This window comes from Suillus paluster (assembly GCF_016628075.1).
Source record: "Suillus paluster strain FC165 chromosome Unknown EDB91scaffold_113, whole genome shotgun sequence".
Lineage (NCBI taxonomy): Eukaryota > Fungi > Basidiomycota > Agaricomycetes > Boletales > Suillaceae > Suillus > Suillus paluster.
The window spans coordinates 66,389-94,366 of NW_024537673.1; the positions used below are offsets into that span (position 1 = coordinate 66,389).

The 27,978-nt window shown below is 48.6% G+C and overlaps 11 protein-coding genes across 11 annotated transcripts; 5 read left to right on the forward strand and 6 right to left on the reverse strand.

The window, feature by feature from the left end:
- The first annotated feature begins 51 nt into the window (after positions 1–51).
- On the forward strand, positions 52–1,098 carry EDB91DRAFT_83659 (uncharacterized protein). The gene has a single exon (XM_041328564.1). It carries the CDS (start codon positions 210–212, stop codon positions 864–866), a length of 657 nt encoding a protein of 218 aa, XP_041171039.1. The 5' UTR covers positions 52–209; the 3' UTR covers positions 867–1,098.
- EDB91DRAFT_83663 (phosphoribosylglycinamide formyltransferase) lies at positions 1,099–2,245 on the reverse strand. Its single transcript, XM_041328565.1, has 3 exons — positions 2,166–2,245; positions 2,047–2,114; positions 1,099–1,987 (listed from the first exon to the last, which is right to left on the reverse strand). Exons 2-3 carry the CDS (start codon positions 2,108–2,110, stop codon positions 1,332–1,334), a joined length of 720 nt encoding a protein of 239 aa, XP_041171040.1. The 5' UTR covers positions 2,111–2,114; positions 2,166–2,245; the 3' UTR covers positions 1,099–1,331.
- Positions 2,246–2,799: 554 nt separating this feature from the next.
- On the reverse strand, positions 2,800–4,769 carry EDB91DRAFT_83711 (uncharacterized protein). The gene is made up of 2 exons (XM_041328568.1): positions 4,211–4,769; positions 2,800–4,154 (listed from the first exon to the last, which is right to left on the reverse strand). Exons 1-2 carry the CDS (start codon positions 4,520–4,522, stop codon positions 3,009–3,011), a joined length of 1,458 nt encoding a protein of 485 aa, XP_041171041.1. The 5' UTR covers positions 4,523–4,769; the 3' UTR covers positions 2,800–3,008.
- A 7,503-nt stretch (positions 4,770–12,272) lies between these two features.
- EDB91DRAFT_1087020 (uncharacterized protein) lies at positions 12,273–12,820 on the reverse strand (the record flags this gene model as incomplete). The annotated part of the gene is made up of 4 exons (XM_041316163.1): positions 12,273–12,396; positions 12,446–12,468; positions 12,498–12,551; positions 12,602–12,820. 4 exons carry the CDS (start codon positions 12,818–12,820, stop codon positions 12,273–12,275), a joined length of 420 nt encoding a protein of 139 aa, XP_041171042.1.
- Positions 12,821–13,161: 341 nt separating this feature from the next.
- EDB91DRAFT_1254649 (uncharacterized protein) lies at positions 13,162–14,321 on the forward strand (the record flags this gene model as incomplete). The annotated part of the gene is made up of 5 exons (XM_041323849.1): positions 13,162–13,184; positions 13,723–13,819; positions 13,870–13,914; positions 13,967–14,121; positions 14,174–14,321. The coding sequence occupies 5 exons, from the start codon at positions 13,162–13,164 to the stop codon at positions 14,319–14,321; spliced, it is 468 nt and encodes a 155-aa protein (XP_041171043.1).
- A 648-nt stretch (positions 14,322–14,969) lies between these two features.
- EDB91DRAFT_1167635 (uncharacterized protein) lies at positions 14,970–16,392 on the forward strand. Its single transcript, XM_041320056.1, has 8 exons — positions 14,970–15,136; positions 15,183–15,254; positions 15,308–15,470; positions 15,529–15,768; positions 15,826–15,920; positions 15,979–16,051; positions 16,100–16,195; positions 16,248–16,392. Exons 1-8 carry the CDS (start codon positions 15,035–15,037, stop codon positions 16,346–16,348), a joined length of 942 nt encoding a protein of 313 aa, XP_041171044.1. The 5' UTR covers positions 14,970–15,034; the 3' UTR covers positions 16,349–16,392.
- On the reverse strand, positions 16,393–20,906 carry EDB91DRAFT_1167641 (SNF2 family N-terminal domain-containing protein). The gene is made up of 21 exons (XM_041320057.1): positions 20,783–20,906; positions 20,626–20,721; positions 20,430–20,567; positions 20,306–20,380; positions 20,180–20,256; positions 20,011–20,129; positions 19,863–19,960; positions 19,191–19,806; positions 19,048–19,137; positions 18,903–18,997; positions 18,676–18,850; positions 18,453–18,621; positions 18,222–18,403; positions 18,100–18,169; positions 17,888–18,047; positions 17,672–17,826; positions 17,551–17,617; positions 17,279–17,502; positions 17,128–17,231; positions 16,670–17,070; positions 16,393–16,619 (listed from the first exon to the last, which is right to left on the reverse strand). The coding sequence occupies exons 1-21, from the start codon at positions 20,834–20,836 to the stop codon at positions 16,503–16,505; spliced, it is 3,282 nt and encodes a 1,093-aa protein (XP_041171045.1). The 5' UTR covers positions 20,837–20,906; the 3' UTR covers positions 16,393–16,502.
- A 98-nt stretch (positions 20,907–21,004) lies between these two features.
- On the reverse strand, positions 21,005–21,923 carry EDB91DRAFT_1167643 (uncharacterized protein). Its single transcript, XM_041320058.1, has one exon. The coding sequence runs from the start codon at positions 21,534–21,536 to the stop codon at positions 21,207–21,209; it is 330 nt and encodes a 109-aa protein (XP_041171046.1). The 5' UTR covers positions 21,537–21,923; the 3' UTR covers positions 21,005–21,206.
- Positions 21,857–24,098, reverse strand: EDB91DRAFT_1167645 (proteasome regulatory particle subunit). Its single transcript, XM_041320059.1, has 13 exons — positions 23,953–24,098; positions 23,800–23,902; positions 23,668–23,750; positions 23,472–23,613; positions 23,271–23,424; positions 22,983–23,207; positions 22,784–22,931; positions 22,574–22,730; positions 22,435–22,525; positions 22,320–22,388; positions 22,072–22,265; positions 21,946–22,016; positions 21,857–21,898 (listed from the first exon to the last, which is right to left on the reverse strand). Exons 1-11 carry the CDS (start codon positions 24,050–24,052, stop codon positions 22,248–22,250), a joined length of 1,290 nt encoding a protein of 429 aa, XP_041171047.1. The 5' UTR covers positions 24,053–24,098; the 3' UTR covers positions 21,857–21,898; positions 21,946–22,016; positions 22,072–22,247.
- Positions 24,099–25,784, forward strand: EDB91DRAFT_1167648 (26S proteasome subunit RPN7-domain-containing protein). Its single transcript, XM_041320060.1, has 7 exons — positions 24,099–24,293; positions 24,354–24,559; positions 24,609–24,754; positions 24,805–25,024; positions 25,076–25,184; positions 25,299–25,470; positions 25,522–25,784. Exons 1-7 carry the CDS (start codon positions 24,164–24,166, stop codon positions 25,691–25,693), a joined length of 1,155 nt encoding a protein of 384 aa, XP_041171048.1. The 5' UTR covers positions 24,099–24,163; the 3' UTR covers positions 25,694–25,784.
- On the forward strand, positions 25,785–27,885 carry EDB91DRAFT_1167667 (uncharacterized protein). Its single transcript, XM_041320061.1, has 5 exons — positions 25,785–26,329; positions 26,387–26,591; positions 27,078–27,188; positions 27,232–27,291; positions 27,485–27,885. The coding sequence occupies exons 1-5, from the start codon at positions 26,070–26,072 to the stop codon at positions 27,746–27,748; spliced, it is 900 nt and encodes a 299-aa protein (XP_041171049.1). The 5' UTR covers positions 25,785–26,069; the 3' UTR covers positions 27,749–27,885.
- Positions 27,886–27,978: the final 93 nt, after the last annotated feature.

Sequence of the window (27,978 nt, forward strand, 5' to 3'; positions counted from 1 at the left end):
GCGTTGGCATGACCAACGTCACTGTCCCCGGCTGCGAATCAAGCTCGATCAATTCGCAGATGTGACTCGGTGAGTATGCCTGCAGGCCCACTCGCGCGCAGCTGCATGCAAGTGTTCTTTCATTCATTTATACGCATACACCCACAGTCATCAAACACCCATACTTATAATAGACACGATACTTCGCCTTTCGTTCCGCACACAGGACAATGCCAGCACACAGGACCACATCATCGTGTGCGCCACTGCTTTGGCCACAACATGACCACCAGTACAAAAGCCCACTCATTTTGCCTGTGGATGTGGATGTGGACGTGGACGCGGGTGATGGGACGCCTTGGCGTTGGTGCTGGGGGACTATAAATCTCCTCGTCGGTGCTCCTTGCCTGTCAGTGCCGTCGTGTCGTGTCATCTGCACTCGTCTAGATCTCGAATCCCCCTCTTCTGATATGCCTTTCTCGCAACCTACTGCTGCAAGCTTTCTTCCCGTTCCCTCCGCGTTCGCACGTCTTCAACGCAGCATTAAAGCTCGAATGCATGCTTTCTCTGTTTTCGAAACTTGGGTGCCGAATATCCTCACCTTGAAGCGCAGGACTTCTCTTTCGTCCCCCCGCATGGAAAAATCGTCCTTCACCTCCCAGGGCGCGAAGCGGAGATCTTTCCTTCCATTGCTAAAGTTTTCTTCATCTTCGTCATCCTCTTGGTCTTCTGGGGACTCGACCTCCTGTCCGAAATGTGTGGACTCTGAGTCAAGCGTCGAATCAACCATCCCCGATATTGTTGTGACACCGGCGAGTTCTATTTGCGCAGTGCTACCGTCTCCTGTGGGCTTGTTTCGAAACGTGGTGTTGATTGATTGGTTCTGACCGTTTCACCTAGCCTCCAATTGGGACCAAAATTACCGATCGCTTCTGGCCTGAGGAAGATCTTGAACTGCGAGATGAAGCAGCTGGAAAAGGCAGTTTTTCGTCGCCAGGGATCGTGAATGTGTTATCACCTCCTCCATATCACCGACGTTCTCCGAGTCTCATCGTGAAGCAGGACAACGTGCTATCTAGGTCCGTTTTTCAAAATCAGTTCCAGTTGAGGGAAGCTGACAATACACGAGCAGTGATAATTATCCTTCACATTATAGAGACCAGGACAACTCGCTCCCTATGCGGTTCCCGTTCTGAGTATAGTTTGCGATTTAGATGAATGGTATCTTACGCCCGCATTAATCAGGCGCGTCGTCTGCCTGTAGATTAATATTCAATACTGTATCCCAATGTTTACCATATCTCTCTAATTTTGTTGTATCAACCGTGCAAGTCATATTTCCACCTACCACTCTAGTTATGTAAATTAGTACCGTCACTTGACAGGGGCGGTCGTATCTCATCCACTATTATCCGAGTAGCCTCGACAATAATCTCCCACTCTACCTTATGTAGTCTCTCCTCATAAACCTCTATCGCCTCCCCCTTCACCACCTCTACTCTCCTTTGAATTAACGGCTCGCCACGATCAACTTCTTTAACCACGCGATGCACCATTACGCCCAACTCATCCACCTCACCCTTCTGGAACGCCTCAAATCCTCGCTCAACAGCATGCGTACCATCAAACTGCCCAAACAACGCCGGATGAATATTAATCACAGGCACCTCCCTCGCAAGAATCTCCTCGCCCTCTAACACCCGCGTCCCCTTCAGCACATCCAAAAACCCCTCGCTCACGATGTGCATCCACCCCGCACACACGACCACATCTGGCTTAGCGCGAATCACGATACGCGCGACTTCGAGATCGTAGTCATCACGTGTTTTTCCCGGGTTCGATTTAAGAAAAGGCTGAAGTCCGAGGTAGGCAGTAGGGATCGGAGGGGAAGCAGTGGAAGCGCGTATCAAGCCACGCGCATTTTTGCGGTTAGAGAGAACGAGGACGATGTGTGTGTTAGGCAATAACAACGTGTTCTGTGCGTCTATCAGTGCTTGGAGGTTCGTTCCTATAGCCGCGAACCGATATGACAGGGTGTACAATTGCAAGATCGAGATCGAAACATACCCTCTCCTGAGATGAGGACAGCCAATCGTCGTGGCGACGTTAAAGCAGAGCTGGGATCGTCCATGTCGCTGAAAAAGATAAGTTCTCAGAAGAAGGTGCTTATTCTTACGGGTGCGGACGAGAGTTTAATGTGCAAAGGTATCACGGTGGCCGTCAATACGTCGTGATAAAGTTGGTTGCCGATCGCAAAAGTACCCTTGATAACGGGGAAATTACGGACATTATAATACATACAGTTAGCGTGCTTTATTTAGACTTAGCAAATATTCGACTTTTCATGATCGCGGAGTCAGCTTAAATGAAAGCCCTGCGGCATCCTAAAAATAACCTTCTGATAGACCCTGAAGGCTGAAGCGGCAGCAGAACACAATGTTTCTAAAGAAGAGCTCACTGGGTAAGTTCCCAAAGATGGGAATGAAAACCAACACGAATCCCGAGTACCCCCACCATGGCGCAGGATCTAGTCTACAACGACATGTATGCAGTGTTCAGTGATCAAATACAAAGTAACAATTGTATAGTTAATGCACCCGCTAGATTGTAGTAGGGAGGGGTGCGCTTTTTCAATAACAGAGCCCTGTGATACGCATTTGATTCTGATACGAAACACCAACAAAGCAATGTAACGAACGTTTATACTATAGGTTTTTGGTTAGTTCAAAAAGGAGGGTTTTCGTTACTAGTGGTTAGTGTTACATAGATAGAGACAAAACAACAACAGCGGAAGCGAGTGCGTGGAAGCCGGTGAAGGTACTCGTAATAAAAATGATCAAGCAAAGGAACTCGAGAGGCCACCTGAGACAAAATGAGCGGAAGTGGGATACCGAAATATAGATGACAAAACATGGTCAGAGCACAGTATGCGAAAGAGAAGCGAGGGAGAGCGATACGTCGCCCTAAAAATCCAAAGGCGATTGTGCACGGCACGGGTATCAGGTGCACTGCTCCAAAGCTTGTAGGCCTCATATCATCATGCCATATCCTCCGCTACTGCCAACGTTAATTGGAGCGCCTAAACCTTGCTTCGTTACCATGCCTCCCATCCCATCGTCACCCCTGCCACCCCACGACCCTGCAATACCGGTGTTGATGTGGAGGTTGCCCATGCTCAACCGTTTAGGTATACAGTAATCAGGATGGGCGTTTGCGATCTCGTAGTTCATAGGTGAAGCATGCGATGGTGAGCCGTATCCAGAGCCGGGACTGAAGCTACCACTCCTCTCCCCGCTGTGACCAGATCCGACTGAAGATGCGTCATCAGCATCACCGATATACCCCATGGCGCTGTGATGTTGTTGAAGTGCGAGCATTTGCTGCCGCTTGAGGCTGGCGAGAGTCACTTGGTCACCAAAGTGATTGCCAGTCGTCGCTGATGGTCCCATGTTGTGCGAGCCGTTGGGAGGGGTGATCAAATTGCGCTGCATCTGAAGCTGCTGGAGCTGCTGAGGGTTATAGCCGGTGTACATGTTTGTCCACGCCTTCAAATTATGTTGTTCCATAGCGGGATGGTGGTGCCCCATGTAAGGGGGTGCGGCGAAATTCACCTGAGGTTCATACACCGAAGGCATCTCTGGGTTGTCGAAGGAAACAGAAGACGGCATCTGTGCGATCATGGGACCGCCGTGCGAATTAGGCGGGCCGCGTGGCATCAAATGAGCGATGTTGACATCAGTGGGGGGAAGATTCCCATGCGCATACATGCCGGTCTTGAGCATCGTGGCGGTGGCCATGGGATCATCAGTGTCTTCCATGGCGCCTGGCATCGAACTAGCGAATTCATCATCACCCTCCTCGTATCCGTCATACGCCTGTCCTTCTTCATCTTCCTCTCCGATGACAGCTGCAATGATTTCGACTTCGCCATTAAGGACCATGGAAAAGCCATCTCCACGAATGGGCTCTTCCACACAAGGAAGACCGGCACGATCACGCCATTCGTTGAGTTCTCGGCGAAGGGCATCTGATTCTCCCTTGAGAGCACGCAGCTCCCGCGAAGCAAGGAAGCGGTGACGCCTTGATGCGTGAACGTGTGCGATCGAAGAATTGACGATCGCGGACTTGGATGGCCTGCGGATCTGGGAAAGATTAGGAAGTAGTGCAGCAAGGTCCTAAAAGTAAATGTTCGGATCCGCAGTTATTTTATTGAAGAAAAAAGGAGGCTTGCCAAAAATCTGCCATTGAGAGTCTCTCTGCGCTGCCTCTCGACGGCGTTGTGAGTAGCACGCCTTTCGGCAGTATTGGCTCGGCGACTGGGCTTTCGCTTGACCTGTGTAACAGCGCCGTTGGCTGGGGCGGTGCTAGGACTTTGTGATTGGTTATTGTGGTTCTGCTCCGTCGGTGATGCCAAGGGAAGAGACAGAGTTTGGCCGGCGGTAGGAGTAATGGGCGTTTGAGGGGGAACAGAACCGTCTACTGAAGCTGGTGAATTACCAGCAGAGGGAGTGGAAGAAGAAGCGATTGGAAGAGTCATGGCCATTGGTGAAAAACAGGGGTTCTAAGAACGGAAAGTAGAGTATAATTGAGCGATAACACGAGTATAACAACAGAGAAGAGCTGGGATCCGGCGACAACAGATGATTAGCCGGGTAATAGCGATTTTACAAGGGATAATTATGAGAACAGTAGGGGTACGCGAGTTTCCTCAGCGGAGGCCCTTGACTGTGGGGAAGTGCGGGAGCACTTGAAAGCGGGTGATGCGGGTTAGGTGGTGGGTGAGTCAGAAAGCTGCTATAAATCAGAGTCGCGAGCGAGCTCAAGCGTACTACTGATTGGTCCTTTGAGGTATTAAGTTGTTTGAAAGGGCGGAATGTGAGAAGCCGGCAAGGGTCGCGAGATCTGTTGAAAGTCAATGAAAGTCAATGACAGGGATATTAAGTCGTTCTGGTTTTGTTTTCATGATAAAAAGACGAACCTCAAGCGGTATCCTTGTTAGCGGCGAGGCTTAGTCGGGAAGGGAGGGAGGAGAAGGGATATGGACCTCAAAGGACCATGCGGGAAGGAAGGACTAGACGATGGGGTTGTAAGTGAAGAGCACTTTCAGAAGATGACACTTTCAATTCCTGAAATTCGGCTAACTCCGCATTATTTTATATCTTTTTATTTTCCCAGAAAGTCACAAATCCCTCTCACGTATCCCTAAGTAACCTTGTTTCGGGTCTTATCTAGCCGACGTCACCGACAAAGTCCTTGCCGAAATATATTTGTTCATGTTTTGACCTGTTGGTATTCGTCCCTTACCCCACCGAGAGTTGGGCTAGATTTTGTGATCGTGCACTCTTGGACATTGGCTCGGAAGAAACAAATAACACCCGTTGGGATCCCCGGCGCTCCTGGGACATTTAAGTCCCTCCCTTTACGTTTAACAAACGTTGTCGGAGAATTGCATCCTTTGATCACGGATTCTGACATCTGGCAGCAGCGCCTCCGGATCCTCTTGTTGGCTAACCACAAACGGCGTTGCTATCACCACCGAGAACTTGGTACATCTTTGTCTTCCCTCGGTCGATTGTTGACATCGACTCGCGGTCCCTCAATTCACAATCCCCAATATGTTTATTTGCTATGTAGACTACTACACTGTCAGTGTCATCTCGAGGTCGTTGGCACACTGATGTGATAGAGTTCCTATCTCGGGTCTCGGGTCTTGGTACAGGTTCCGTACTGTCTAGTGACGTTAATCATAGCATACAATCAAGTTGTGTCGTGTTCTTCTTTGAGCACTGCCGAGCCATTGTCAGTGCCAGCCCTCTCAAGTACAATATTAATCCTTTTCCCTTGGGAAGTACCCTCACACACTGTCAAGTCCTATTTCTTTCCCTCCACTTTCTGCGGTATTTTTTGTTTTTGGCTATTTTCGTGCAACATAACGCTGGCGCAACTTTCTTAGGTCTTACAGGGTCTGGCACTATACTACACATATTGGGCGACAACTCAAAATCATCATGAGAAGATGCACCAAGATGGCTTCCGCAAAGTTCGAGGGGGCCATGTCATTGCCTTTTCGATTGTCAGGAGCAGATCCATTAAATGCACGAGAACGACAAGGCCGCCGCAGGGGCACAGAAGCACCTCCCCTGTGAAAACCCGGCAACGCATTATTATCACAAGTCAAAGGCATATAAAAGTGCCTCGCGCTGTCGTCTGCATTCGACTCATCTGACACCACTAGTACTGTAACTCAGTCAACCATTCACACGACAGTGAAGATGCAAAACGCTAAACTGTGAATTGACAATCCAACTTTGTGATAAACTCCTGTTTAACGACCCTGGGTCATGTCAATCCGCCACTGATCACCGTAATCGATTTTTGACTTTTCAGCACATTTGCGAATGAGAATGATCGGGGCCGCTTGTTGTTCCGGACAAAAGACAAGTTCTTCCTTTCATAGTTTGTTCAAAGTGAACTAGCGTCGTCGTCACAGCAGAAGACTCCTAAACTCGATTCCTAATCTCAACCATTGAGTTCATAACGCCAAGGGGACTTCGTCAGACGAGTCCAAAGCCTTGCAGCCCTCGATCCACGACCATCATACACCGTTGGGAGACATTGACGATTCCTGTCAGTGACAAGTGACATGTGTATCGTTCCCCCACATCTCTCGTGACTTTGGCGGTACCAGAAATTCGCAGGTCAGCTGCAGCCTGGAACTATAAACAGCCAAGCTTGTCAACTACATCCGCTCTGCAAATCACTTCAAGCGTATTACACCCCTGCTTTTGAGGTACCTTGTTCTGTTTGTCAGTATTGCCTTTCCACGACTTCTCTGCGCTTCTATCGCAGTGGCATTAATCATACCGAGCGGTTACTGTAATGACTGTTACTTTTTGACCGATATACGATATGCACGATAAGACCTATTTGCCCATTTGTGCTGGTTACAGCTTAGGTTACAGGTATCGTGATAACGGCAAGAGAATCTATGGTAACGTATGGGGAGTAGATTATACAGTGGCGTGGCCGAGCCTAGCAAGGTACCTGCGTGTCGTGAGCAAGGAATTGATAAGAGGCTACGCTACAACAAAGTCCAAGGACACTAATAGTAAATAGCCGGTGCTGTGCGGCTGCTACTACTCCATCCCTCGCCCTGGGATCCCCTACTCCAACGTTGGTGAAGTCAGAAGGACTCAGACGCGATGTAAAACCCCTCGGATCATACACCATCTATATCCTGCCTACTATATACGCCCCGCGATGCAAATGCTACTATTCATGTGCGGTGCGGCTCCGAGGAGTGTAGACATGACGGCGGGAGAATCTACAGTAAGGTGGAAAAATGGGGAGTATAATGTACAATAATACATGAAGGACGCGACGAATCCGACGTCATTAGTACTCACCCATATATATACGCTTTACTAGACGAATGCTATATGTGTGCAATCCTCGAGAACTAACCCTAGGTTCCGCAGCCTGCACAGACGTGAGACAAGACGCGGTAAAAGATCTCAGGTAGATATTATTCAAATTGTTACAATGTTACTTCGTACGATTACAAAGCATGCCTTCGTCTCGACTTCTCAAGCAGCCAGCTTCATACCAACCACTTTACAAAGGGGGGCGACTAGTTTACCATCAACTTCACTTGCACTTTTCTGATCTTGTCACCGATGAACTCAAATTCGGCATTGAAGGGAATCTCCCCGGTATTGAACGATGGCACTCTGAGATGGATCACGACGGCAAAAAGCTCACGTGACCCTCTGTTGATACTTGGCCGTGCACTGTTTTCGTACGCAGGTCAGAGATAGGTATCCGATCAGGAAATTAAAAACAACTTACCCGAACGGTAAAATTCCCAGTCTGAGGATTCTCGGTAACATTTTCTATGGTAGTCTGAAGCATGTCAGTGTAAAGATTCGAAAGAAGACGCTTCAACCTAGAATGATCGTCACCTTGTTTGTAATATGCCTAGCATAGGTTTCACGAAGAGCTTTGAATTCCACTTGATTGACCCCAGCTTTATCCCCAAACATCTCTCTCCAATAATGCCTGATGGCTTGGGCTCAGCCTCGTAAGTGAAGTCATCGGTTGCGTACTGGTGGACGCCATCAACGTCGTTATCGATCCTGTCGAGGTATGCGCGAGAAGCGAAAGATTTGGGGGAGCTAGACATAGTGGCTACAAACGGGCGCGATGATCGATGATCAGCAGTCTAGAACCGACGTTTTGGGAAGACGCACCAATTTCCCAGAACGTCTAGAGACATTAAAGCGCAAACAAAGGTATTGTTTCTGGGGTCTGACTGTACCAGAACGAGACTACCGCTCAGCGTCCGATGGAACATTCGTAAATGTGCCTTGTACATATGAGCACGACGAATAGCTACGAACGCCTTCCACTGCGCAAAGACAAGTGATATTCAGAGTACTTAGAAGGCATCATGCGACCTCCAACAACAAGATGTTTTCCTTCCGTGTGGAAGACGAGTGCTTTGATCTTGAAGCCGTTTTGCTTCTTATCTGGATTGACTCTCAGAAGAGTGATGATGCTTCTCGATTGCTTGGCGTCTCGCTATCAGTGTCTCAGGGCTGGCAAATTGAAATACGACATTTGTCGAGCGAAACAAACAAAAGAGGTACGTGTTCTCGTTGCACAGCTGATACAGCGGAGATGAGCGCTACTGCTTCTTGCTTCCCATGGTGATGATCAATGACCTGCATGATGGTTAGCGATAACAGAGTAAGATACAATCACTCAGGAGAATCCTAAAGAAAATGTCTCAGGCTTGTATCACAACCAACGGTAGATACTAACTCACATTCATACTAAGCGCAGTCTGAGCTTCTCCATCACATCCAATTTCCGTGCACGGGTCTTACTTGCTTTCCCCACTTTGTTCGTGGCGCAGCTTCGCACCAACGACAGTTCTGTCTCTGAAACCATGCTGTCGTCGACCAACTTCGTGAAGTAATTGATGGTCGCTAACTCAAAGTCGGGGTTTAGAGAATAAGCAGAATGTTTTGCGTCCGTGAGTCTGAGACTATGTGCCGGAACGCAGAAATACCAGCTAAAACGGAGGGGAAAAGATCACTGGAAGAGAGCACCAAGGATGGAGCATGCACAGTCCAATATTTTCATGTTGATATTTTCTTGACCCGACAGCGGCTTTGGAGTCATTCAAATGCGATCCCTTGAGATATGATAATTCAACCTCGGAGTCACACTCGGAGACTGCGTGGTTCAAGTACATTACGATAAACTTGACATATCTGGGCCTCATTAGGAAGTTACATTAGCCAGCGCACGACACTAGGTAATTGGCGGACGTACTCACATCCATCTGACTTTGTTCAGATATCGAATCTCTGGAAATACGATCAAAAAAATTGCAGGTGAGCGTAAAACACTTATCGCAGCAAAATAGTGACCTAAATTCCACTAGTCAGGAAGTAAAGTGCAAAAGGGTCAGACGCGCAGTTATCAAGTGGCGAAATGCGTCTTTCACCCAGCCATTGCTGCATTTCGGATAGCATTTTCGGCTCCCCCTGCAGCTGAGACACGTACCACGATGAATGGGCTTGAAACGCGTACCGCCAATGTCTCCATTGATAATTCATCGATCATCCTCAGTCTTCTTCTACTTCTTGCGCGGGTTTTCGCTCAATGCTACTTTTCTCCGTTTGGAGGACTCCGAGTGAGAATCGATTGACACCAAGTTGGCGTGAGTCTCTCGTAACCATAAGGCGCGTCAAGATCCTTCCTTTGTCTGAGGAATAAAAATGAGAGGGAGCAAGTTGTAGGTGAAGTATTGCCGGGTAACCGGATTCATACTTGGCACCGGCGGCATTTCCCGCTCGCGCCACATAATGCATAGGCTCTGGAGTCCGGACCAGCTACTTTTGAGCTACTTCACTTTAACTTCACTACTACCAGATTATAGATCATCATTATGCCACAGACAAGTCGAGTGGTGTAGCCGTCCAAATTCGCCCCTCTCAAAGACGTACGTCAGACTGGTCACAATTATTTGCCCATCTACAACCCAACTACTACGACCGATCTAGGCTACAGCTTTCGATTCGTTTTTCGGAAGCACAAAGTTGCCCAGAAAATATGGTACTTGTACATTCAGGCAGAACGGAGTGAATTGACATACTGATATGTGAACGTGTAACATAAATGGGAAGAAGACCTTGAGATCTGGGATTGCCGTTGTCGCGAGTTCACAAATCGAGTTCACATTCAGGAGTTCAGGCTACAGTGGTCAATGATTATAGCAGGGAGTCCCCTTGGATGCATTCTTTGTGTGGTGACACTGAGCAGACTGACAGTTCGAAAGAATCACCGATTCTAACTTTCCTTCCATTTTCTGACCTGGATTCCAGGTTTTTTTGCGTCACGGTCAACTATATAAGCCACCTGCTATTCACCGCTACACACCATCATCTGCGTAACCATCGGCCGCTGAAATGCCACGGTCTGTGTCTCCGATGGATCCAACAAAAGAACGACATACTCTGATACAACCAACCCTCTCGAGTGTTCGCTGTCACCCCACAACCAAAAATCATGGAAGTTCTTGAAGGCAAAAAAAAGAACAACGCGCTGGACTGACTGCAATTTTTTCTACGTGCTTTCAGACTCTATTCGCGCTGCCTATCGTAGAATATATGGCTTGTTCAACGTGCTCGGCCAGGGCGTGACGCCATCTCCAAGTATTCACATGACCGGTAGGGCTCTGGGGGGTGCCAGATGGTCGTCCTTACTTCGACATAAGGGTTTCGACCTCGAAGCTACGATGGGTTATCTCGGCGAGCTCAAAGATCAGAACATCAGCGCCATCATCACCGAACATCAGCAGCAGTCGGATACAGTTTTGCATGAGATCTTAAACCTAAACACAGTCATCAACAGTATTGAAATTCTTCGCCCGCAACTCGGATCGGCTCTCTGGCGCTTGCCAACTGAAGTCCTATCCAAAAAAATTCACCTACTGTCTCCCGCCATCGTATGAATCGTCCCCATCCAAATTAAGAGCTCCTTGCTGTTGACCAGAATATCCCGACCATGGAGGAAGGTTGCTCTGGGCCTCCCAGTTTGTGATGCAGGCTGACTATGCTAACCAAGGTGCACGAAAACTGGCAGCGGAAAGTGTCCTGCTATGACTCATGGCGCAAGCGATCATGAGGATGTCCGCTCTCGCTAAGACTCCTGTGCCACGGATCTGATCACACGGTCACGGTAAAGTTACGACGCTTTCTTCAGCCTTACATCGATCAAATCTTGTCTCTCTTTATCGGTCTTTCCAACTACACCTACGAACCCCAACTTCTGTTTGACATACTTCTCAGCACTCAAGGAGCCGACCATAAACATGCTCTATCCTGATACTAGGCCAGCTCTTGCACAATTGATCTCACTGACTGTCCACTCTGCGCAGTCTCAAGGTATCAAATCCATGGTTTAACCTCGAGCACTCATTTTCTCTCAATCCCATATGGCTGTAAGCCCGGTGGCTTACCTGAGTTCCCATAATCAGTATAAATACTGTCCGAGATAATGAAACATGAGCTTTCATTATCACTGCCTTTTGGCGTAACGGTTAAGGGACGACAGTCTTGACTACCTTACAATGGCCCCACCTGACAAATTTCAAGATCCCAATACTTGTATCAAATAGAGTACCCCGCTTGCTCCAGCTATGTCCCAACCTATCGTCGTTGATGATCCTCGCATGATTCGACGACATACAGGCCATAGAGCCATTCACGCACGCCAAAGTTTAATCCTTCCGCATCCATTGTGACTCTGGGCACCCAAACAGTTTATCTCACCTATTGAATACTCTACCACTCCCCGATTTGCGTGTGCTTGAAGCTCACAATGTAGGAACGTGTCTTCATGAGGAGTTGAAGGCAATTGTGGTACGGTCAAACTGTCCCCTGAAGTCCCTGATTATAGGCGCTGGAGTGAGGATGGCAGATGAACAGCGGGCGGAATACGCTGCCCTCGTTCCTTCCCTCAAAGTAGTACTAGTATCACGATCCAAAGCGTCTTTAACTGAGTTTGCACAAATTGTTACATGAACTTCACGGACTTTTATTACCAGCCTCGTAGGATCTCTCTTCGCAGCTCTGAGTATTACGCTATTCTTCCGCCCTCCTACACAAACATGGGATAATAGCAATAAAAGATCTCATGTTACATTTCACGATGTTACATCATACAATTACAAAAGCATGCCTCCCTCTATAGCTTATCTCAAGCAGCCGGCTTCCTACCAATCACACTGGGGGGACCGAACTTTGGGGCCACATCACCTTCACTTTACTGATCTTGTCACCGACGAACATATATTCACCAATGAACGAAGCTTCCCCAGCATAGGGAGGCATCGGCGGTGACGCTCTAAGATGCAATAAGTTGGTGCGTCAAATCACAACAACAAAAAGCTCACATCACTGTCGGTTGATACTTGATCTTTCGATCAGAAATCAAAAACAAGTTACGTGGACGATGACTTTTCCAGCCTGAGGATTCTCGGTAATATTGTCTATGGCGACCTGAAGCATGTCAGTACAAAGGTTAGAATTCAACCTAGAATGATCGTCACCTTGTATGTAATATGGCTATAAATCTTCTCAAGATGAGCTTTGTAACCGACTCGGTCGAGCACAGCTTCATCCTCATGACCCTCTCCAAGAAAGGCCAGGGGCTTGGACTCCTCGTAGACAAAGTCGTCCGTTACGTATTGGTGGGCACCGTCGACGTCGTTGTTTTCTGTCCTGTCGAGGAATCCGCGAACAGTGAGGACTTTGGAGGAGCTAGACATGACGGTTGCGGGAGGGTGCGGCGATTGGTGGTCTGTCAGCTCACTGCCTAAATATCATAAGTGAGGTTCACGGCCCGGGAGTCCGGGACATCTCCTGGCGCTCAGACTATGGAATCAACCGCTCAGTTCAGTAGTCTCAAACCGAAGTTTTAGTTGGGCCCACCCAATGCAAACCAGAGGTTATGTCACGCTGTGCTATGGAGTCCGGCTATACCCGGTTGTCTGGTCCAACGAGATTACCGTTCAGCGTCTGATGGAACGCCCGCACAGCCAAATCAAGAAGAACTTTCCAAGATTGTCCCAGTGTCAGCAACCCAAATTGCGGACATGAGAGCGCCGCCATGGCCTTGGTGAAACATCCATGGTACGTGCATCATGGAGTCTGCGACATCATTGTATTTGCCAGAATCCATATACTTCAAGGAGGGCTTGATATGGTAGTTATTACGGGCTGTTCACATGCCCGCCCCAGGCAGTCTGCGCCGGCATGTGGTTTGAGGCGAGGAATCAATTTCCCGTCGAATTCGTCTGGTTCTCTGAATCGGCAATGGAATGTGCGGAGCTGGATGAGGCGGATCATGGTAGGGATGCAGAGCTGGATAATGGAGGAAGTCGGTTCATGTGTCCCCTTGGGTCTTGAAAGGTTCGTTCAATTTGCTTTAGTGGAATCTAGAGGCGGTGAATCTAGCGATGTCACATAAACCGAGCACGCACAAGGGCTGAGACTAAGTACTAGGGCTGGGTGCAGTGAATGAACTTCACCGTTCCAAGTCTCGTGAGTGCGCGTCGATATCTTCATCCACAGCGCCCTCACTCCCTGACATAAACGCCCTATGCACTCCCCTCACAACAATATTATATGACCCCTTGGACTGCAAATGCTAACAACTCTCCCAGCTCAGCAACATAGCTCTCGACCTCCTCACACCATTCCCATTCGACTTCCCTGTCCATGACGAGATTCTTGGAATGAATGGCGCGCAGAGAAGGGTCGAAGAGGTGAGCAAAGTACTCATCAAGATGTTTGAGAGAGACTCACATTATGGCAGACAGATACCGTGACGTTAGTTTTCAGTATCATTCCGAATGCATCAGTACGTCCAATGTACATCACACCGCAATTCATCTGCTAAATGATCACGACAGGCACTTCGTAACTGCAACGGCCACCTACGTCTCTTCGACTATTCCCAAAAACCCCGTCCTCGACCGTGCACTCAGCACCAATTACTTCCGTCTCCGTCTGCCGTCGTGCCGTCCTCGTCATCAGACTCTGAATTTCGTGTTCCAACAAGTTCTGAGTATCCCAGTGCATCCAACGTCGCTGCTCTACATCTACACATAATGCATCAGCCCTCTATCCTCCATATCTACTAGTACTGCTACATCTGGTTCGCCCCTCCTCACCTCTCCGTGGAACAGCCTCATTGGTCTCAATACCCGAAATCGCACACCGCATGCGTATCGAAAGTATGGAACGAACCTGGGACGTCGAGATTAGTGTCTTGTATCGATACTATTGTGAATCCTGCCTTTGCGTTGTGCCAACCAAGCTAAATCCTTCACTCGACCAGAAATTCCTCGGCGACTAATGCTCGATCTCGCTGACACCCCAGATGGGAACATCCTTTCTTCAACCTCCGCATTTCGTCCCTCTCACCCTCTACAGGCATCACGATGCACCCCGAGACCCAATTCTGCATCGCCACGTCTAGTGACTGGTACCTATGATGGCGCTGCACAGCGGTGGGATCTACGGAGCCCGAAAGGCACCGTGGCCAGCTTCAGGTGATGGGATGGAGGTGCTTACCGTGGGTTGGCTTGGGGATATGATAGGTATTGAAGGCGAGGGCGAGATTGATGTATGGAGAATCGCTGGATGATCTTACGTTCGGCACAAATCCAGTGCGTCTGTGTGCAAGGTGAGAGCTATAGATACGAGCCTCAGTCACGGGTAATGAGATTGAGGTGTGTGGGCAGCGAGCTAAGACCTTAAATATGTAGATTTATATATTTCAGATACATCTGCGCCATTCGATAGGTCGATAAACGAATCTTGAGTGTGTGGTAGCTGTTTGGCTCAAATGCCAGTCCTATACTGTATAATCATGAATTCATGCATGATGAGCGCTCGAGAGAACAAACGCAAACAACGTTCACACGATCTCCTCGAGCTCTAGGTATCTCACCTTCCGACATTAAATTTATAGGTATATGTCTTTAGAACCAGCTCCGAACCACTCAGTGAGCCACTTGTCCAAGTATGATGAGGTTCCCCATGAACTGCAGAGAGCCATGCTGCGGCTCAACTTCCCAGTCCTCCTACGTGGTTGTTGGTGCGTACCGCCTCTTCACCGACAAGTCTCTCTATGTCCCTGCATGGAATAAATGTCGCAATGGAGCCCGACGAGGACTGATATGCGGGTTTGCCTGGGTGAGTTGAAACCTCTCCTACGCGCACATCCTCAATGTATAGCTTCTGCGTAGATGTGCACATCATACAAGATTCAGCGCCGCATCATCAACACTATCCTCACAAACCCCTCCTCCATCTTCTCTGTGCGCTATATAACACGATTCACGGAAACCGCAGACGAGCTATCTCACGAGACGCTCCTAGGGTTCAAGTTGCCTTTCAGCATATCTACATGTGCGCCTATTCATTCTATTACCACATTTTGACATCAACCGCATATCCTACTTACCAGACGTCGTGATACTATTAGTAGGATCGCAAGTCACGGCCATCATCAGCTTCTTTGTCGCTCGCAATATTCGCATCGCCCGTCAACGCGCCTGGGATCAAACGGTTGCCTCGCGCGGCAAGGGGCCCGATTTCTGGCAGCCATATGTTGAAGAATGGGATTTTCCACCCATTGTAAACGAACGTCTGGGTCGTCTAGATAGAATGTTCAAGATGTGGTTCTGGAGAATGATCATAAAGAAAGGTGGCCATTTATTCTATGGTATTCACAGAGCTATTGCCTGAGACGTCATATCTGCAGTCATCCTCCTCCCGCTTTCACTGTATCCATTTGTCGGCACGTTCATCGCGGCAGCTTTCAAAGGCGTGAGCACTGCTCAGGACTTGCACAAGCCGGTAAGCCCTCGTTTACACCGTTTCTTCTCCAACATTCAATACCAACTCCCGTGGCAAGTACTTCGCCGCAAAAAAGATGACACACCATCAGGAGGCTGTATTTATCGAGGAGCGTAAATGGGACTATCGAAGTATGCACAACATCTCATTGCTCACGTCATTACTCACCTCGCGACCAGTGTTTGGTTTTGTCGCAGCGCTACTTGAGGGTCTGCCAATCATAGGTCTTGTCTTCACAGTATCAAATCGCATTGGAGCTGCTATGTGGGCTCATGGTATGTTTGTTCCCTTGAGTTCGCCCTGGTATATTCCCATGTTTTTCTTCAGATTTGGAAAAGCGTCAGCACTACGTTGCGGCGCAACGTCGATGTGACGGACACATGTCGGTTGTAGGTCATAGCAATGCTTATGAGGCCGTGCACATGTAGATTTTGCTAGTTGTCGAGTCATCTTGTAACATGGACCTTGCACCTCAAGTGCATAGTAATACATTCACAACAACGACATTACGATGATAAAAATATTCTACAAGGACCGAGTACTGAGCACTGAAACAAAGATGTGCAGCCCTAGGAAACACATCTAAGTCTTTTTCTTCTTGTGCGATCTCTTAGGTGGTGCCGGTGCAGGAGCAGGCGAAGGTGACCTAGACACCTTAATAGGTGTTTCATCCTTCTGCACTTCATCTATTCCACGCTTCTAATGACCAATGTCAAGATATACAACGCGCGATGCAACGATAAACATACCTTGCCTCTCGACCCACCCTTCGGCTTCACCTCCTCCGCCTGCCTCGCCTCCGCCTCCTTCTCGATCATGCCGAGCAGTGTGTTACACCTTCGCTGCAGTTCCTGCTGCGTCCGACTTTTGAAAAACCAATCAAAGCGGAATACAGGAAACTCCATGATATCCTTCTTGATACGTTCATAGATGTCATCCGCACCCATTCCGTAGTGGTTTAGCCGGCAGAGGAGGTACCTATCCGATTCCTCGCTGTAGACTTTGCCTTTTGTCGTCGGATAGTTGAGTTCGAGCTCTTGCATGGGGTAGCGCACCGAGGCGATCTTCTTCGCAAGTAAGGACTCGAGGTTTGACCGTTTGTTTCGCTTCGCCTCGCCTTCGGCGATACGAGCAGCGATTCTTGGATGTTCTTCATTCAAATATATCAGTCGACACACGGAAAAACGCATGCGATAGATATGCTTACCAGATAGCTCCTTCCAGTGCTTCTTGAAGTACAGATAGTACTTCTTAACCTGTCTCCAATCCTTATCCTGTATCTCCGATGCTAATAGATCATATTCATCCGTCCTGCTCTCGTCAGCACCCTATCTCACAGAAAATTTAGAAGCACACACCAGCCATAGTTCTCAAGAGCGCGGACAAACTGCTGGAAGTCTCGTCTAGTCCAGTCGTGGAAACCAGCTTCGGTGTACTTCTCCTTCAGTGCCTGCTCCTCTTCTGTCAGCGGCTCGGCAGTGTCTATGAATTCTTGCGCAGCTGCACGTTCGGCTTCGAGTTTCTCAGGCGTATCGTCGGATCCTTGGGTTTCACGAACAGTGGCCGTGATCCCATTTTGCCTCTGGTTGTAGAGTGAATACCCGGGGAAGGATTGCTATGGAAAACATACCTTGTGCACGGCGAGTTCCCGTTCTTGCAGCAAAGCCAGGGCGGGGTCGAAAAACTGGAAATCCTGGCTGAAGGGAGGCGTTAATTGCGATCAAGGGGGCAAAGATAAAAATTATACATACATTTGGATTTGCTTGGGCGCGCGAGGAAGCTTGGGGCCCTTCTCCGGCTTCGACGGACCAACTCGGAGCGTCTCCTTGTAATAATTGTCGACAGAGTAATTAGCCTTTCGTTCACGCTTCGAAAGGGATAGCATGTTAAAATTGAGGCCTTTCCGCTAAGGAAAATGATTCACGGTTCAGAATAATTGAAAATGCCTTGAAAACGAAAGAACGTACCCCTGGTCGGAAGTCCTCGCCTTCCCACTGCTGTACAGTAGCGTCCGACTTGAAATTGTTTAGGTCCTCGAGATTCAGGCCCTCGTACTTGCTGTTGAGCTCTGCCGTACGCTCCTCACCGCGCTGAACAATAGCATCGATGTCGTCATCAATGAGGAACCTGATTGGCAGTTAGAAAGAAACACCAAAATTGTGAGTAACCCGCAACTCACGCATCAGCTGAGTTAATAAGTTTCTCGGCACCATGCGTGATCATCTCGAGTAGCTCATCCTTGCTGGCAGCTACACCAAGCCGGTAAGAGCTGCGAATGAAGAATCCTGACGAGAAGTTCACCTTTGGCTTGCTGTTGGCGACCTTGTTGAATAACTAGCTGATCGAGCCGGAGCTTCTGTGCGGCGCGCTCAAGCATGCGTTCCTCGACGCTGTCCTCAGTGATGAAGCGAAAGACGTAGACCTGCTTAGTTTGACCGATGCGATGAGCACGATCCATAGCTTGCAAGTCAGCCTGGGGATTCCTACAAAGGGGATAAGCGGACTGGAGAAATACAAAGGGAGACAACAAACCAATCGCTATCGTATAAAATGACGATATCAGCAGTGGTCAGATTGATACCAAGACCGCCAGCGCGCGTTGTCAAGAGGAAGATAAACTTCTCGCTGCCTGGCTTATTGTATTCGTCGATGGCTACTATTCGATCGTCGTGCGCTGTGCTACCGTCGATACGGCAGTATTCTGGCCAGCGAGCCATAAGTCAAATTAGGACACAAAGATTTGGGTGCTACGCACTGAAGCCCCTGAACAGGCAATAGTCTTCGAGGATGTCGAGCACTCTGCTCATCTGACTGAAAATTAGTGCACGAGAGCCTTTCTCATTCATGGACTTGAGAAGCTTGTCGAGGATGATCATCTTTCCGCAGTTTTGGATAAGATGCTCGTCGGTCGTGTACGGAGGACCAGGTTCCTGGTGGGTAGACTTGATCTCGAGTATGTGACAAAGAGAACGACGGACGTACTGCGCCGTCAAACAAGTAAGGGTGGCATGTTACTTTACGCAACTGCATGACCATGTTCATGAGACGGGTCTTGCCCTCCTTCTTTCCCGTCAAGCCTTGGAATAGCGTAAGACGAGTGAACCGAGAAATCTGACAAGTATCATACCGTTAACAGCATCTATGTCCTTCTCAAGCACTGAGCGATACCACTTCCGTTGCATCTCCGTCAGGCCCACGTAAATATTTATTTCCTTCTCTGCGGATAAAACGACGTCAGCGCACAGACATCTCTATACCAATAGAACGCACTAGGCAGGAGGCTCTTCTCCACATCGGATTTGACACGCCGCAGCAAAAACGGACGAAGAATTTTATGCAGAGCTTCCACAACTTTCTTACTCTTATCCTCCTCCCCCTCCGCGCTGTCATCGTCCTTGTGCAGGAAAGAATCCAAATCCGCATAATCCGAGAATATTTCGGGACAGATGAAATTAAGAAGCGCAAACAGCTCCTTAAGATTGTTCTGCAAAGGTGTTCCGGTGATAAGCAGACGTCCACGAGACATGAACGCGCGAACGATCTGAGCGAGCATGGAGTCGACATTCTTGATACGGTGCGCTTCGTCGATGATGATGTATTCGAAGGAGAATTTCTTGAGCGCCGACTTCTCGATGAGACATATTTCATATGAGGTAACGCAGACGTCGAAATCCTGAGGGATGAGCCGGTTTGTAATTATCTCCGCGCGTTCCTCCTTTGTGCCGGTCAGCACGACGACATTCACATCGGGCGTCCAGTGTTCGAACTCGCGAGCCCAGTTCTGAAGAGTAGATTTCGGGACAACAATCAGGTGGGGACCGCTTATGTCACGGTAATGTTTCAAGTATGACAGAAAAGAGATGGTCTGCAATGTTTTACCGAGACCCTGCATAGTTCAGGTGAGAATTGAAACGGAGTATTGGGAGCTGAGATATCACGTACCATCTCGTCAGCGAGAATACCATTCAGGCCATTGTGGTATAATGAAACCATCCAATTAAGACCTTGAAGTTGGTATGCTCTCATTTCACCATTGATGTCTGAAACTACGGGTTAGCGTGGTTAATTGTGGGTTCGGTGGCTGACGCACAACTCGGCGACTCTTCAAATACATAGGGCTGGTCATCTCCATCGGCAGCAAGTTCTCCGTCTTTCAACAATTCTTCGTCTTCTTCCTTTTCAGACTTGCGATGACGGGCGTTCTGATCGCTAATCAAAAGGATTGGCCGGCGTCAATACAATGAGAATGGAAAACGCACGTTCCCTTCTTTCTACCTCTGCCCTTCGGCTTCGGTTGTGAGTCCAGTAAAGCAGCGTATTGGGGGTCACGGGCTTTCTGCGGGACGGTAAGCAAAATGATGATGGGGCTGGAGTAATATACACGCCTTGATATCGACAAAGTGCTTGAAAAGATCGGTCTGACCAAGGAGATAAGAGTACCGTTTCACAGCGTCGGAAATCTAGAGGGTGATAAGAAGACCCGACTGATGAAAATGATGCTACACGGACTTTCGCCTTGTCCATTTCCTGTCGTTTTACGTGGAGCTGGCTCTCCTCGGCCTTCCGTTTTTGTTTCTTTTGCCGCCTCTCTACGGTTTGCTGGAATTTTTCCAGCTTTGATGGAGAGGAGGTACTGGGGATGGGTCCCTAAACGCATGACAGGTCGAACCCGAGGGTGAAGCAAGATATAATGCGACGAACGTACCTCCTGCTCATCATCATCGCTGACGAGCTCATCTTCTTGAACACTCATGCCTTCGTCGACGTACTCGCTCTCCCCGTCATCCGCACCCTCGCTTTGCTGAGAGTCAGACACAGGAATTTAACTTGAGTAGTGTATGATGGGGCTAGGGGATACTAACCTGACGCGAAACAATGTTGCTTGGGACAACGTCGCTGAGAACATCTTCGTCCATTCGAACAGCCTATATCCTTGAGGTCAACTTGTTGAGGAGATGATAGAAGAGACCTTGATGTATTTACGGCCATGATGCACTGTGTGTGCGTGACGTGACTGTGACAGACGCGTGTCTTATGTAAACGTTCCTCCATCCTTCGATCCTCAGCTCATGCATTAACTGACGGTAGGGCGGATGCAGGGCTGTATCGTCTAGTGGTCGTAATTCGACGATACTCCTTTGCACCCTCCCCCCACGTAATTAACTTCCAAAGTCGTTCGACAAGGGTGCAAAGCTAAGTATGTCAAGTAACTGGCGCCAGTGACTTTCAGGTTCAGTAGCTCACGGGGTCGCCGGTCCTAGGCCTCTGTGTCCGAAAATATCAACGCTAAGCTCGTGGGGCTCGCATCTCTTCAATCGCATTCCAGAGTATGCACGACAACTGGCAATGAGTTACTACAGCACAGGAAACACTCCTAAGTGAACAATAATGGTCGGATTCCTCGGCAGGAGACATAAAAATTTTCATCGGAGTCTCACCACGGTATGTTTCGAAATAAACCCGGAAGTATTCCTGACTGTCACGATTGCCATCGCTGGAGCAATGTTTCAGGCTCAGGCTCGTGGGATGAACACCAGGGGAGGTCATACTCGCCGGTACCTGTAGTGTTATGGGAAACAACCGACTTCTGAGGGCCGCGAATCGGGCTCCCGTCATGGTATGAGAGGTTATTGCACTGTGTCTCGCTGAATCACTGTAAAACGCTTCGCCTACACACTTCCACCAGGCCGCGACACTAAATCTCCCAGAGCCACTCCAATAATAGCATATGTAATGTAATACTTGAATTAGCTCTTGCGTGTGGGGTATGGCAAATAAATACGATCTGCAAGGTTATGAGCGAGCTGATATGCTCCCCGTCAGTTATGATATGTGATGGATTTTAAGTAGCACAGGCGCCTCTATCAGATTACGCCAGCCTGAGTGTGCTCATCAGTACTTAATGTCGGGGACTGGCGCGGCCGAGTGCCGTTACAATTTGTAGCACAGGAAGTACGTCCAACACCTGTCGGGGTGCTCTGTGGGACATGAATTTCGTTGGAGTTTCACCACGGTATTTACTTACTGGCTAGAAATATAGTGACATAGATATCACGTCGGTACCATGGCCAGTTGATTGGAAGAGCAATCACCCAGCTAGGGTCACCCATAAGATCAGCATATAGATTGTCTCGCATTTACCAACGCTTACTCGCGACCCGTCGCGTAATCAACCAAAGGCAACTGTGACAGCCACTCATCTTCAAATCAGCCCGATGACTCGGCTAGTGAGCGCTGACATAGAAATCTCATATACCCGTGGTTCTTTTCGTCCTCTTAGATACATGTCATGTTTAGTTTCAAGTGGAAAACATAAAAAAACTACATCTATGCGATCTTAACAGTCTGGATGGCATTTGTAAGCACAGGTCAGCCGTCAAACACAATAAATGGACATACTTTAGCATACAACGAGTCAACAACCTTGCTAACTTGCTCCAGAGTCCCAATCGCTGCACCGTAGGTGTTCTGCAAAAAATGAGTATGGATGGGAGGAGAGCAAGAGAGGACGCACGTCGGCTTCTGGCTCATCGAATACGATTAAACATCCCCGTCCCTGATCTAACACGCCGTGGAACACCTTGTCCAAGATCATCTGGGATAGTCTGGAACAAGATATCAACTACGTTTCACACAGGAAATATAACACGCACTTAGCCTCGACGTCCTGCCGTCCTTGCCCTACCTGTTTGGCAACGTAGTCGATCTCTACCACCGAGTACGGCTCAACGATACGCAGGAGGTTCTGCTGGAGGAGGGTGTCGTAAAGCGCTGCAAGATGCGAGCGAATGGTAGGGTCTGACGAGAGTTCTGTGTGGTCATAACAAGTCAGCGACAGGTTGTATGGACTGGGCATCACATACCGTGTTTGTAATCCCGGAGGGCCTTCTCGAAATCCGCGAGGTTCCGGTTCTGATGCGCGAGCGCTATGGCACGCATGCTCTCGATCTCACGGAGCTGAGCATATTTCACGGCGAGCTTGATGGAGAGGAGCGAAGTTACGTCTTCAGGCTAGAAGGCGCCTTCAGAATGACTAGCGAATTGAAATAAGTGACGACGCACCATATTCAACATGACCTTGCACAAAAGCATGTACTTGAGGGCATTCAGCGCTGCGGGGTCATCCTGCGATGACATGTTCTCAAAGGTCTCATAGAAGTAGGAGTATGCGGTTGTGTAATCCTTGTCCTCAGCGTGGAGGACACCAGACTGGAGGTCTAATGCTGCTTGGAGATGGGGAGGACAGTATATTGAATTAGCAGCAGTCCTGGCGGAAGTGAGAGCAGCCTATAGATTTAACGGATGTAAGGGCGGGGGATGAAAATACTGCATAGCACCCGACGGACTAACCTTGGCCTTCGAGAGGTTTCCAATGCCACGGTAGACGCGGCTCTCGAGCAAGTGTACCTCGGTAAGGATCATCTTGTCATCTAGCCTCTTCAACTCCGTCAAGAGTGCATCGATTCGCGTCAAGGCAAGCTTGTACTGCAGTGCTTCAAGTTGCCTGGACCAATTATCAGCATCATAGGAAAGAGTAGCTGGATTTCTTACAGGGAAACAAGACGAATTTCCAAGCTATGTTTGAGGAATATACGCTTTTCGCGTTTCGACCACTCAATATTGTCGGTTAGGACGTCAATCTGGGTTTGCCGGCTGTTGGGGATGGAGTTGAAGTAATTAAGAAGCGTGCGGACTGCATGGTAGACGTTAAACAAGGATGGCAAGTCGAGAATAGAGGGACACTTACTCAGTTTTGCCGTCTTTGCCTTGGCGGTTGAAGACATGAATGATCTCGAGAGTGTAATGACCTGCGCTAAGCCACTAGCATCTCTGTCTGAAGTAAGTGCTTGGGTACGACAACAGGCCTTGCAAGACTTACTTCTGATCTCTATAGAGCTCTGCGAGTTTGATCAAGGCTGCCTCTTGATCCCGCAGCGACTGTTCCTTTTCAGCATTGACTGTCGATCCATTAGAGGTTGATCCTGGTAGAATGATCAGTACTAGTAGTCATGGTGTCTACTGTTCAGCACACCGGTCGAATTCAATATCTCCTTGTAAAGCTCCTCTGCACGTTTTGGATTGGAGGATGCAAGATCTGCAGCCTGCTTGAGAAGGTCTTGAGTAGATGACATGATTCAATGTTATAGATGGAAAGCGCTCATGAGTCTGACGCGTCTTCACCTCGTGGGAATATGAACTGTAGAGACTGACGCGTCGAAGTTCCTACTTACACCCTGACAGTCATGGCAGAAGAAATCATTCCAATACCAAATCTCAGCCTCCCGCAGCACCTGTTTACTGTCAGCACCCCGACTTTCAAGCAGCTTCACGACAATGCAAGAAAGGAGTTGCTTGAAGGGATCAAGGCCGACAGTATGTCATGAGATCATCTTAGTACTTGGCTTTCATTGACTAGATTCGTGGTGCACACAGAAATGGCACCATATTATCGGTTAGTAACCTCTACAGGTGCTCTGACGTCTGATGCCACGTTACTCGAATCGATGGAGAAAGACAACGAGGAAGAGCTCAAGAAGCTAGATGAGAGACTAGCAGAGGCGGAGAAGCAAGAAGGAGAATCCGAGATATCAGACGCTTTGAAAGCCAGGGCTAATCATCTAACTCGAATTGGTGACAAGGTGCGCTTTTCCTATGCTAAGTTATACAGACACTGAATAGCACATGAAGGAACGTGCAGTCGCAGCGCAAAAACTTGCACTAGAAAAAACACCTGGCCTTGGCTCAAGGATAGATATCGTACTCACACTCATCCGACTCGGATTATTCTTCGGCGATAATGGCCTTATCACTGAGAACCTTCCCAAAGCAGAAAAGTGCGCTATCGCGTTGCTTCACCTCAACCTCGAATTGACATCTTGTACAGATTCATTGAGGAGGGTGGTGACTGGGATAGGCGCAATCGTTTAAAGGTCTACCGTGGCCTCCACATGGTATCCATCCGTCAATTTAAGACTGGCGGCGCGCTTCTCCTTGACGCACTATCGACATTCACTGCCACTGAACTCACACCCTACAACGAATTTGTTGCTCTCACCATCATCATCAATGCCCTCACACTCAAACGAGTAGACCTCAAGAAACGGGTATGCTCGTTCTTCTCACCGGTATTTCCCACTGCTGATGATATTATGTAGCTTATTACTGCCCCAGAAGTTATGTCCGTTTTGCCTGAAATCCCGATCCTTGGAGACCTCCTAAACAACCTTTACGACTGCCATTACGCGAAATTCTTTGTCGCACTCGGTACGTTACTTCGCGCCCACAATCCACTTCCGATACCCCTTTCAAGCACATTAGATTCGTCTGATTTGATCGACAGTCTGACTTTAGACTGACATGCTGTGTCCATGCCCACAGCGACCCTTGAGCAAACGTATCTCCTGCCCTCGCGACTCCTCTCGCCCCATACCCGTTACTACGTACGAGAGATGCGCATTTTGGCGTACAGCCAACTTCTCGAGTCCTACCGCAGCCTCACTCTTGAAAGCCTTAGCGGTGCATTCGGCGTCAGCGTCGAGTTTGTTGACAGGTACGTCTTATCTACGCGTATCTTTTGCTCATCTCTGAGCGTCTCTTCTAGTGAGCTCTCACGGTTTATCGCAAACGGGCGTCTGCATTGCACCATCGACAAGGTGCACGGCGTTGTGGAAACGACACGACCGTCGCTCAAGAACGCGCAGTATGACAAAGTTGTAAAGCAAGGCGATGTCCTGTTAAATTCCATACAGAGACTGAGTAAAGTGTTGTACTAGTACCTTAGGGCCTTACGTCTTGGCGTAGTATTAGACAATACTACTGCTCATTTTAAGTTCATATATAAAGGGTGCGCAGAAGTGGGTACATTCAAGTCCTGCCGGCAGCTTGGACCTCCTTCAGACCTTGAGCACGTCTTCGATCTTTGTGTGCAGCACCTTGAACGGATCAATAACTATCACAAAGTAGGTCGAAGATTTGCTTCCGTGGCAAATGACGCTTCCATTGTGTGCCAATTCTTCTCATCAGAAATCTAACAAACATCACCGCTAACCGTCGAGTACTGCTCACTCTCATTCCAATCTCATCGGCGCAGGCTGGACATATTGGTTATCGAGGCCCACAACAAACAACAAAGCAAACTTACCCACGAGCATGACCGCCGAACTGCAAAACGTCCGACAGCATCCTACATACTGGTTCAACGATGGCTCCATCGTGATTCGTTCGCGCGGCATGAGTAATGAAGAGGTTTGCTTCAAGCTGCATGAGAGCTTGTTGCGTCGACAATCCCGCTTCGTTCAACGGATGCTTGATAATAGCGGGTCTAGCACCGAAGAGATATCAATTCCACCAGAACTTGGTGTCCAAGTCCATGATTTGACAGCGCTATTTGAGCATCTATACCATGATACGTGAGAGCATCCTGTCGTCCTGGAACTGAACAGAAGACAATTTTGATGCTTATGCAGCCCTCTTTCCGCTGAAGCGCCCTTCTCGCATGTTGCGGCGATCTTGCGCGTCTCTTCCCCGGATCAGCTTGATCTTCCTGGTGTGCACATGTCTGCACGGGCTTACTTCGTATCGATGTTTCCGCAGGGTCCTCAGCCATTTGCACATCCTAGTGGCCATCTAGAAGAGGCGTTGGGTCTTGTGCACTCTTATGAAATCGCTTCTGTGGGTTCATTTCCATTCCTGCTTGAGATATTTTTTCTGTCGTCATGTTCTTTCCTTTGTTCTGTTGGTGGGGTCGTTGTGGGCGGCGACGCTTCTCTGTATACGTTTGTCACGGTGGTTCGTTCTAACGGCCAGACGGTGATTAGAGCACGCTCTTTCGTCCTCCGAGAGGTTTGCATTAGGGAGAGAAGATGTCACATGCATCGCGTCGCAATCTTGCATTGAATGGTACAAGGGGGTCTCCTTACGGCGTGGTAAATGACTGATTTTTACACGCTGTGCTTCAGGCAATGGGTTTTGGCATCGCCTCTGATTGGCTGTATAATCCAGCATCTAACCTCTGCGGCTTTGTGGTTTACGACCCTTGGGTTACAATGGTTATTTGGTTTCTCCACCGGATAATCAGGACAAAGCATTCACTCCTGTTATATTTTTGTTCGCTGGTTTTTGGCAGAGATTGTCGAGAAGCTGATCCCACAATCCTAGATAAGAAAGAGCGTATATTACAGCCTTGTCACGACTTCTGAATTCGAACCTGAGGCTGATGATGGCTTGGATCCGGAAAATTCCATCCAACCAAACGGCTCGCCAGGGATCGTCCTCGACATCACGCCACGTTCTGCCCCCCACAGATGTCGAGCGGTGCAGAAGTCTGATGACTGGCATCGTGGAGCATTTCACCCCCATTTTGTTCACACCGGTGCGTGTTCCTGCCACTTTGTTCCGAGGAGGTGGCCACCACAGTAATGTACATATTGACTGGGAAATGAGATCCTAATCGAACGGCGACTACGATGACAAGCATAGCCTTCGTCGAACACCGAACATCCTTTCTTCATGAACCCCTTCTTATGTGACCATCGGGCCCTTGCGCTAAATCCTCATTTATTTAGCCTGCAACTCCTCATATGGCATGTACAGACGTATTTGCGGACAGATGGATGTCGCTCGTGATCCAGCCTGCAATATCCACCTCTGGCGTCTGTAGACCGCTCGAAATGCTCGAGGAAATCAAGCAAATTGACTGGGCCGCCGAGGGCTTGTGCGCTGCGTGTGTCATGGAAAAGACACAGGAGTGGAGACAGGAGCAGAAGGATTTATGGGAGAAAATGGACTTGTGGTTGAATCCCGAGGGTACAAAGCATTCCCTCGTTTGAAATTTACCAAGGAGATATAGATCAGATTCGTTGCGGTATTTGCGACCCATGTGTAAGGCACGAATAACCTTCCCTGTGCAGTGAAGTCGTGTAACCTGACCTTATGCAAACTATGAAGTAACAATACTATATGTACTGCTTGACGATGGCTCTTGAGCGCTTGAGCAGTCACGTAAATTTAGGTATGCATAATAGCTTCCGAATTGAGAAAACATGCCGGTACGTAATAA